The following is a 10,640-nucleotide window of genomic DNA, read 5'->3' as shown; positions in this document are numbered from 1 at the left end:
GGACTGCTTGCTTAGCATGATCAAGGCCCTGGGTTCTTTCCCCTGCACTGTAAAACAAATAACCAAACACAATTTGCTCTTCTATTGTTCTGAGGAAACACCATGGCCAAGGCAACTCTTATTTTAATTGGTGACTTGCTTACAGTTTCAGAGGGTTGGTTTCATTATCATCATGGCTGGAGCATGGTAGTAGGTAGGCAGGCAGGCTTGGCACTGGAGAAGTAGCTGAGAGCTCACATTCTTATCCACAAGTTGCAGGCAGAGAGGGGAACATTTTGAGATCTCAAAACCCACCCCCTGGGACACACCTCCTCCAATAAGACAGCATCTCCGAATCCTTCTCAAATAGTTCCATTAACTAGGGATATAGCATTCAAAACATATGCACCTATTGGGACCATTCTCCTTCAAAGCACTACAATTGGGGTTGTGGCTCAGTTCTAGAGTGCTACTTGGCATGATCAAGGCCCTGGGTTCTATCCCCAGTTCTGTAAAACAAACACAATTTATAAATCCCCAAAGAGTCAGATTGTGAAGTCCAACCCCTGGATGAAAAGTTGAATAGAAGGATTGACAGGACTCAACATATAGTCCTAGCCATGTAAGATTTATGATACGAAGGAAAATCGGCAGATGGAAGAGTGCTATGGGGTGGAGTCTGGACAAAGGCGAGCATAAACTTCCCACAGGCCTTCCAAAATGGAGCCTCATGGACTCGGTAGGAAGCCCCCTGAGGTGACCTGTGACGACATGTGTAAAGTGCTCTCTACCAGGAAGCTCAGAGATTCAGTGCCCAGGTCATTTACTTTCCTTCTCTCTCTCCTTTTATTTTTTTTAAAGATTTATTTATTATTATAAATAAGTATAATGTAGCTATCTTCATTACAGATGGTTGTGAGCCACCATGTGGTTGCTGGGAATTGAACTCAGGACCTTTGGAAGAGCAGTCAGTGCTCTTAACCACTGAGCCATCTCTCCAGCCCTCTTTCCCATCACTTCTCCCTCTCCTTCTCTCTTTATACACTGTGGTACTAGGATTGAACCTAGGACCTTGCACATACTAGGCAAATGCCGTATCACTAAGCTACATTTCTCACCGTTAGTTATATATTTTGAGATAGAGCTTTGCTAAGTTGATTAGGTTGGCCTTGAATTCATTCTGTACCCTATAAGATCCTCCGGGAAGAATGAGGCCTTGTATGAAGGGCTCCTACCTACCATTAACAGCTTACAAATTTTCAGGGAGTGTTATGGCCTTGAGACATGGTCTTGAAATTCTGGCTGGCCTGAAACTCACTATGTAGACCTTTAACTTATAACACCGTTCTTTCTCTTCTTGAACCATAGGTATGAACCATCACACTTGCCATTTCCTTTTTTAGTTTTTAAAAAGGATTTTGGAAGCGGGACGTGGTAGTAAACACCTTTAATCTTAGTGGTTGGCAAACAGAGGCAGGCAGATCTTTGTGTGTTCAAGGTCAGCTTGGTGTACAGATTGAGTTCCAGGACAGCCAGGGATACACAGAAAAACTCTATTTTGAACAAACAAAATGTGCTTGCTTTGGCAGCACATATGCTAAAATTGGATCAATACAGAGAAGATTAGCATGGCCCCTGCGCAAAGACAACACACAAATTCGTGAAGTGTTCCATATTTTTTGAGCTGGAGAACATCATCCTAAGTGAGGAAACCCAGTCTCAAAAGAATACTCATGGCATGCACTCACTGATAAGCGGATATTAGCCTAGAAGCTTGGAATACCCAAGACGTAATCCACATATCAAATGATGCCGAAGAAGAAGGAAGGAGAGGCCCTTGGTTCTGGAAAGGCTCAGTGCAGCAGTATAGGGGAATACCAGGACAGGGAAGTGGGAATAGGGGGATGGGGGAACAGGGGGAGGGAAGAGGGCTTATGGGACTTTTGGGGAGGGGGAATCCAGGAAAGGGAAAATAATTTGAAATGTAAATTAAGAATATATTGAGTAAAATAAATAAATAAATAAAGCAGCTTATGCAAATTAAAAAAGAACAAACAAAACAAAACAACAGAAGTGTTTCTGGGTGCTGAAACCTGAACTCAGGGCCTTGCATAGGCCTTGTCACTGAGCTATAGCCTCCTTCCCTATCCTAATCACTTCATTTTTATCTTCATTAATTTCATGTTTTTCTCTCTCTCTTCCACTTTCCTGTAGGTGGGGCCTCTACTACTAAGCTATACTAGCCTTCCATAATTGAATAACTGTTAGATAGCTGTAGTATTTTTGAGTGTTAATTTTTCTTAAATGTTCCTTTAGCCTGTTGAGCTTTTGATGCTGTCATTTTGTGTTTTAGTACATAGACTCCATTGATCTGGAACCAGTTACCAAAGCCGAGGATCCTGTGAAATTCCATGAAGCTTGGCAGAAGCTGTGCTTAGCTGAGTGAGTACAGGGACTGGCAGCATGAAGAGGACAATGTCATTGGGCTTTCTCTGTACTTAGTCCACTGTTGCAGTTGCTAGGTTTTGTATATGTGGAGTAGTTGGGCAAGCATCCTGGTGGTCTTTACGGTTAACTACCGTGTAAAGGTGACCAGCGAACCGCTTCATGCCACATTGTATTCAGGCGTGCCATATGAGCTCAGGTGACTGGGGCAGTTGATGTGCTTTGATTTCAAGAGTATGGGGGCCTACGTTAGAGGGAAAGATTACTGATTTTACTGAAAGATGCAATTAATTAATTAATTTTTTTAATTTCTGAAATAGGGTCTTGTATAGCCCAGGTTGGTCTGAAAACGGTGCAACTTAGGCTGATTTATTTTCTTTCTTTCTTTCTTTCTTTCTTTCTTTCTTTCTTTCTTTCTTTCTTTCTTTCTAGTTTTTTTGGATTTGGTTTTTTTTCGAGACAGGGTTTCTCTGTATAGCCCTGGCTGTCCTGGAACTCATTCTGTAGACCAGGCTGGCCTTGAACTTAGAGATCCACCTGCCTCTGCCTCCCAGAGTGCTGGGATTACAAGCGTGCGCCACCACTGCCCGGCACTTAGGTTGACTTTCAACTCCTGATCCTCCTATCTCCCCTTCCTAAGTTTGGAGTTTATGAATCTGCACTGGTTTTTGGGGCTGGCTGTATGTTAGACAAGCACTCTACCAATTGAGATTTATCCCCAGCCCTTCCACATGTTCTCGTTCTCTCCTTCCACTTCTCTTTTTTTTTCTATAAAAAAATTGAGAGGCCCCTGGGGCAACCCTGTATCTTGAGGTTACCATGCCCTTTCTGGTACCTTTCCCTAGAACTGCTGTCCTATAACTTAAGTCTCTGCTCTAGCAAGGAGATTTTCATTCGCCATTACTCAAATGGCTGTTGACATCTAGTTTTGATTTTTTTTTTTTAACCAGTTTACTTCTTTCTGATGATGTTAGGGAGCTGAAAGTTTTTATATAGTAGCTAGGAAAGAATTTAACTCAGCTAGGTGTGATGGTGCACACCTGGAATCCCAACTCTTGGGAGGTTGAGGAAGGAGGATCCTAGTTCAAGTCTACTCTTGGCTATAGAGTGAGTCTGAGGCTAGTCTGCACTCCATAAGACCTTGTCTCAAAAAATTAACAACAAAATGGACTTTAACCATTTTTTAAAAACTTTTATTAATTTTGTTTCTCTCTCTCTTTACATTAGGCAAGGACTCTACTACTAAGTTATACCATTCCCTCAGTAGGATTATTTTATTTTATATTCTTTTATTTACTTGTTTTTGTTTTCTGAGACAGATCTTATAGTCTAGGCGGCTCTAAAATTCTCAGTCTTTCTGCCTTAGCCTCTGGAGTGCTGGGAATACAAGTCTGTATCTTCCCATACAGTTCTTATTGTGCTCTTTGGCTTTGGTTTTGATTTACTGGTATAGAGTCTTACTGTTTAGCCATGGTCTTCTAGCATCTTCGACTGCTAGAACTTGTAATCCTCCTCCTTTTACCTTCTGAGTTTCGGGTTTATACAATAGGCATGCACAGATTAACAGGCGCGTACTACTATAACTGGCTCTCAGTGCATTTTTATTGAGTGGAATTTCTCAATTACTATACTCAGAAGTTACTAAGACCTAACAGAAATAATATATTAAAGTAGTTACTGAAGTTATTAAAGTCAGTTGTCAGTAACTATCATAAGTTCCCATAAGGTTGACTGTCAAAGATGTTTAATTAGATAATCTGTTCTGAAAATAGATCTCAGGCATTCATTAGTGATTGTCCCAAGCATTGAGTTTAGAGTTTAGGAATATTGAACATAATGAATGAAAACACAAATTTTAAAAATAAAAGTAAGCCAGGCAGCGGTGGCACATGCTTGTAATCCCAGCACTCTGGGAGGCAGAGGGCAGGTGGATTTCTGAATTTGAGGCCAGCCTGGTCCACAGAGTGAGTTCCAGGACAGCCAGGGCTACACAGAGAAACCCTGTCTTGAAAAACCAAAAAGAAAAAAATGTAGTGTGGGCTGGCCAGATGGCTTAGTAAAGGTAAAAGTTCTTGCTGCCAAACTTGAGTTTGATCCCTGGTACTAGGTAGTGGAAGGAGAGATCCAGTTGCTTATAAGATGTTTTCTAATCTTCTCATAGTTACTGTGGCATGCACAGGCATGCATGCATGCACGCACGCACATACGCAGAGACACACGAACATGTGAACACATTAACTAATTATTTAAAAGTATTTAGAAATAGTGAATAGTCAATCTTACTTTCATTTTGTGTTGATTTCAGTGGTATTCTTGTGCCAGGAGGCTTTGGAATCCGAGGAACATTGGGAAAACTCCAGGCAATTTCTTGGGCGAGGACAAAGAAGATTCCTTTTCTGGGTAAAGTTTTTGTTTATTGCTCTTATGATTTTAAGGTTCTTTTTTTTTCAGTGCTGGGAGTTGAACCTAGGACTTTAAGGGTCAATGCAAAGCAATTCTGCTATTGAGGTGCATCACCAGCCCTTATTCAGGTTTTTGACATAAGGTAGGTGTCATACCTAAGTAGGGGTAACATGTAGCTCCTAGCTTGGTTTTGTAAATAAAGTTTTATTGTAACACATCCACCCAATTTGTTTTGCATATTGCTCATAGTTGTACAGTTGGAGAAGATCCAATGACTTGTAAAGCTTAGAATTAATACTGAGTTTATAAGAAACACTTGTCTCCTGAGTAGCCAAAAACTGGAAGAAGTCTGTCTCTATAGTCTTCTTACCAATCCTTTTAGCATTTCCAGCAAAAATCCATTCAACAGAACACAGCAATAACCTTTCTGTTTGAAAAAGATGTGCTTAAGTAGTGTGTGGTGGCTCACACCTTTAATCCCAAGCAGTTGAGAGGCAGAGACAAATAGATCTCTGAATTGAAGGCCAGCCTGGTCTACAAAGTGAGTTCCAGGACAGCCAGGGCTACACAGAGAAATCTTATCTCAAACAAACAAATAACAAAATGCAAAGAAAAAGAGTGCTCAAGTGGAAACTTTGCATGTTTATGTGTGGTACTGGGGATCAAACCCAAGGCCTTGTGTATGCTAAGAAAACTCCATCACCAAGCTACACCCACAGCTAAGTTGAAACTTAAAAATCATTTCAGAAAAGATAATACAAAAAGATCAACCTGTTATGTTAAGATTTGGTTAAACCAAGTCTTATTAGTATTTTTCTTTCTTAACGAGATGAGGTCTGTCTTACTGTGCTGTCTAGAATGACTGACTTTCTTGGTTCAAGCTATTCTCCTGCTTTAGCATCCAAAATTTTGGAGCTATATGCATATATCTTGTCACTGTACCTTCCATAGAGATAGTCTTTTGAATGTTGTTGCTTAAATTGCAAAACCTAGTTTCTGTAACAATAAGGTCAGATAACATGGGACCCAGATGTGCTGATGGCAGCTTTGCTGCTGGAGATTCAGATAGGAGGGGCAGTCCCTCACTCTGTTTCAGGTATTTTGGTAGGTTGATGAACTGGAGGGAAGATTTTGCTGTCTTTTACTTTCTCAAGAGTGTTAGATGCCAGGGTTTTTTTCTATAACCTGCTCTTTCCTGGATACCCTGGACACTTGGGACTATTCCAAAGAAAAACTAGGATACTTGCTTTGTGTTACCCTGACCTAAGCTCATTTGGGCCATTGTTATTTTTTTAATGGGGTGTTCAGCCTGGGAGATGGCTTACTGGACAACAAACATTCTCATTTGATCCCCAACACCCACATTAAAAGCTAGGTATGACTGTGCATGCCTGTAACCTTGACACTGTGTGGTGATGTGGGTGAGCAATCAGGAGGATTGCTGGAGCTTGCTGGCTAGCTGGCCTTGCTGAATTGAATTCCCAAGCTCCAGGTTCACTGAGAGATACTGCGTCAAGGGAAAAAGATAGAAATCGATAATGCAGGACACCCAACTTATTCCTCTGGCCTTTGCACTTGGGCATGCAACCTCACTCTGCATGTGCATATATGTAAGTATATATATGTATGTGTATGTATGTATATATATATATATATACATATATATATATATCCTCCTGCTTATACCACCCGTGTGTTAGGATTATAGGTATGCACTTTTGCTTCATAGCATTATGCCTCTTTATGCTCTACCCATATGGAAGTTTCTTTCTGAAGTTTCTTGCGCACTCAGCCATTTCCTGCTTATCTTTTTCAGCCTGGCATGCTGGTACACTGATGGCTTCTCCCTTTGCATCCTCTGAATCACATGTATATGTCTGTTTCAGCATCTGGAATGCTCATTGCTGTCTGTTTATAGGAGGGAGTTGGTCGGCTGCAGTGACTGTGGAGATAGGTGCAAAAGCATCCGTATGGCAGTGGGCCTCATCTTATTATTTAATCTTAAGATTTTTTAAGATTTATTTTTTATATGTCTGAGTATTTTGCCGGTGTGTGTGTGTGTGTGTGTGTGTGTATGTGTGTCTGTGCAACACATGCATGCAGTGTCCTTGGAGGCCAAAGAGGGCATTGGATGTTGGATCTTCTAGAGTTGGAGTTTCAGACATTTTGTGAACTGCCATGCTGGTGCAGATAACCTGGGTCCTCTGTAGGAGCAACAAGGGCTCCTAAATTCTGAGCACTTCTCTAACCCACTGCTGTCTGTCTGTCTTTTCTTTTTTTTCTCTTCTCTTCTCTTCTCTTCTCTTCTCTTCTCTTCTCTTCTCTTCTCTTCTCTTCTCTTCTCTTCTCTTCTCTTCTCTTCTCTTCTTTCTTTTGAGACAGGGTTTCCCTGTGTGTAGCCCTGGCTGTCCTGGAACTCACTCTGTAGACCAGGCTGGACTCGAACTCAGAAATCCACCTGCCTCTGCCTCCCAAGTGCTGGGATCAAAAGCGTGTGCCACCACTGCCTGGCCTCTTTCTTTCTTTCTTTCTTTCTTTCTTTCTTTCTTTCTTTCTTTCTTTCTTTCTTTCTTTCTTTCTTTCTTTCTTTCTTTCTTTTAGAAAAAGATTTATTTATTATATGTAAGTACACTGTACCTATCTTCAGACACTCCAGCAGAGGGCATCAGATCTCTTTATTGACGGTTATGAGCCACCATGTGGTTGCTGGGATTTGAACTCAGGACCTTCGGAAGATCAGTCAGTGCTCTTAACCGCTGAGCCATCTCTCCAGACCCCATACTACTGCCTTTCTCGAGCACCTACTCGGTTTTGTTTCTTGGTTTCTTCCCTGCTTTCTGCCATACATCTGCCCACAACATGGATACCAGCCCCTGCTGTTGCTTTTATCCCTGAGATTAACAGCCCCTCTCCCCTGGTGGTCATCCTCAGACTAGACAACCTCAGGTTGCTCTGTGGCCAAAGCTATATTTCGGTTGTGAAATCTCGAGAAGCTGGGATGTGAAATCTCAGCACAAGGAAACTTCCTCTCAAGGTGGGGGTATTGTTAGGCATGTTCCGAAAGACTCCAGGCCTTTGAAACAGCCCTGTAGCCCACATAGATGCCTTGGTTCAAGAGCAGCTACCGTAGATGTCACATTTGTCTTCTGGTAGCTTGGCATTTCCTTCTCTGCCCTCCAGGTGCTTCTCGTTCACCTCTAGGCCTTAGTTGTTCCTTTAAAGTTTTAAGCCCAGTTACTTGCTGCATTTCCTGGAACTATTCTGGGTGTCAAGGGGATTGCAGGGAACAAAACAGGAAGTCATCCTCTCTTGAGACTGCAGGGAAACACTTGAACACAAAGTGTCATTTGGTACAAAACATGCTCATGTGCTTCTCCTAACAGGAATTTGCCTTGGGATGCAACTGGCAGTGATTGAGTTTGCAAGAAACTGCCTGAACTTGAAAGGTAAGTCCAAAGTTTGCTAAGCAGTATTTATTTAAAAAGAAGAATGTGTCAGCAATATCGGTAAGTCACTAAACTTCTTCTTTGTCCTTAGATGCTAATTCTACAGAATTTGAGCCAAATACTCCAGTCCCACTGGTAAGTGGCTTGGACATCTTTCTGGGTCCAATTATTGTTCTGTTTCAGTTCTTGCCTAAGTCACTAAGGGGTAGCTATTGTTTCCTCCTAGCAGTGCCAGAACTTTAAAAATTACATATGAACTTATTATTACCTATTATTTTTGCTTCAAAGTACTTTTTTTCTCACTAGTCTATCTTGCCAGCTGTGCTTTGAAGAAACACAGTCCAGCCTGATTTGCCTTGAAACAGCTTTCAAGCTTAATGTTTAGGAAAGGATCAAATTGACTGTGACAACAATTTATAACAGCTAATATATATAAATACATGAACTGTCCCATCTCTAGGCTTGTCCCCAGTCTGGTTTCCACATTGGTGGCCATCTATTTTCTAAAAGAAAAATGACAACCATTGTGGTACTGGTCCTTATCTGTCAAGATAGTCATGGGCTAGAGAGAAGGCCCAGTGGCTAAGAGTGCTTGCAACTCTTCCAGAGGACCCAAGTTTGGTTCTCACGCCCACATTAGGCATCTCATAGCCACCTATAACTCCAGTTCCAGGGATCTGACACTTTCTTCTGGCCTTTGTCAGAATCCATGTATAGTGTGCACACAAATACAAAATAAATGGTTGTGGTTTCATTTGCTTAAGACAGGATCTCATTATGTAGCCCTGGTTGGCTTGGAGCTTGATATGTAGACCTGTCTGGCCTTGAGCTCAGAGATCCCTGCCTCTGTCTTTCAAGTACCTGACTATAAAAGATTTTTATTTAAAAAAAAGTCAGGATTCTTTGCTTTACCATGAAGCCTCTCCCATTTTGTCATTTGTTTGTCCTGTGTCAATCCAGTTCCTCCCATACTCAGGGTGTCAAATTTGCATGATCAAAGTAGTACTTTTTAGTTTTTTTAGGAATGTTCCCAATGCCTTAGATATCCCTCTTAAGCTCTTCCCCTGGGACCTCAAGAAAAGCAAGGAAGAATTGAACCAGTTAGTTTAGGAAGGCTTTATTTCTGTGTCTTTGCTTTGTTGCTACACTGATGAAAAGAGCTGGACTTTTCATGCTTGGCATTGGCCTTTGGCTTGCCTGATCATCAGTTGCCTGTCTGTGGACATCCCTGCTGCCAAACACACCTATCTAATATCAGGGGTCTTCATATAGTGGTTATACCCTTCTTTGATGGATTTTTATTTTTATTTGTGTGTGTGTGTGTGTGTGTGTGTGTGTGTGTGTGTGTACCATATGGACTGGGTGCAGTTGTTGGTTTTCTTCTGTTGCTATATGTTCTGGGGAACAAACTCAGGTTGTTAGGCTTGTGTGTGGCAGGCATTTTGAATCTACTGAGCAACCTCATAGGCCCTTGTTTTGTTTTAGATGTGGTCTTCCCCTATCCTAAGCTTACCTAGAACTCACTATATAGCCCAGGCTGGCCTCAAACACAGCAGTTCTCCAACCATAGCTGCTCAAGTTGGGGGTCACAGGTAGGAGCTGCCATGCCAGTGTGGATTTTGAAGAGTTATGTTTTACTTATTTTGTTTGTTTTTGTGTGCGCACACACATTTGTGTAGGTGCATGTGCCACAGCATGTGTGTGGATGTCAGAGGACAACTTGTAGGAATTGCTGCTTCTACTATGTGGATCCCAAGGGATTAAACTCAGGCTGTTAAGCTTGAGGCCAGTGCCTTTACCTGCTGAGCCATCTTGCCTGTCTTGATTATGTTGTTCTTAGCGTCCTACAGATTTGGCTTCTTGAACTGTCTTGTTCAGTGTGCTTTGGCACTTTTACAGATCTCTGTCGCTATCACAGCAATCAATCTTGGATCACTTCATTACTTAAAAAAGAAATTCCAAGGCTTGGGATGTAGCTCAGTTGGTAGAATGGTTGTTTGGCAAAGACAAAACCCTGAGTTCCATCTCCAGCACTGGGTATCGTAGGCATGGTTGTGCTTGTGTGTAATCTCAGCACTCAGGAAGAGGAGGAGGAAGCAGGAAGATGAGAAGTTCAAGGGCCTCCTCAGTTTTATGGTTAGATCAGAGCTGACCTGAACTATAGGTCTTGAGACTCTGTCTCAAGAAATAAGGAAAGCCCATATGTTTTAGCAGACATCAACCTCATCCCCCCCCCACGTGACTTTTGATCTACTTTCTTTTTTTTAATTAGTTATATTCTTTATTTACATTTCAAATGTTGTCCCCTTTCCTTGTTCCCCCCTCCCCTGAAAATCCCATAAGCCATCTCCCCTTCCCCAATCAACC

General features: G+C 41.8%; 1 protein-coding gene and 1 non-coding gene across 2 annotated transcripts in view; both read left to right on the top strand.

Moving 5' to 3' along the window:
- Window positions 1–10,640, top strand: part of Ctps2 (CTP synthase 2) — a 108,652-nt gene that overhangs the window by 20,138 nt on the left and 77,874 nt on the right. The window contains exons 7-10 of the mRNA XM_052170203.1: window positions 2,333–2,421; window positions 4,730–4,824; window positions 8,211–8,273; window positions 8,365–8,408. Coding sequence (XP_052026163.1) covers window positions 2,333–2,421; window positions 4,730–4,824; window positions 8,211–8,273; window positions 8,365–8,408 — 291 coding nt within the window. The remainder of the gene's footprint in view (window positions 1–2,332; window positions 2,422–4,729; window positions 4,825–8,210; window positions 8,274–8,364; window positions 8,409–10,640) is intronic.
- Window positions 1,553–1,659, top strand: LOC127675836 (U6 spliceosomal RNA). Its single transcript, XR_007975527.1, has one exon. It is a non-coding gene; the product is annotated as a U6 spliceosomal RNA (small nuclear RNA).

Source organism: Apodemus sylvaticus, chromosome X (assembly GCF_947179515.1).
Source record: "Apodemus sylvaticus chromosome X, mApoSyl1.1, whole genome shotgun sequence".
Taxonomy (NCBI): Eukaryota; Metazoa; Chordata; class Mammalia; order Rodentia; family Muridae; genus Apodemus; species Apodemus sylvaticus.
This window is presented reverse-complemented; position numbering and strand designations above follow the sequence as displayed.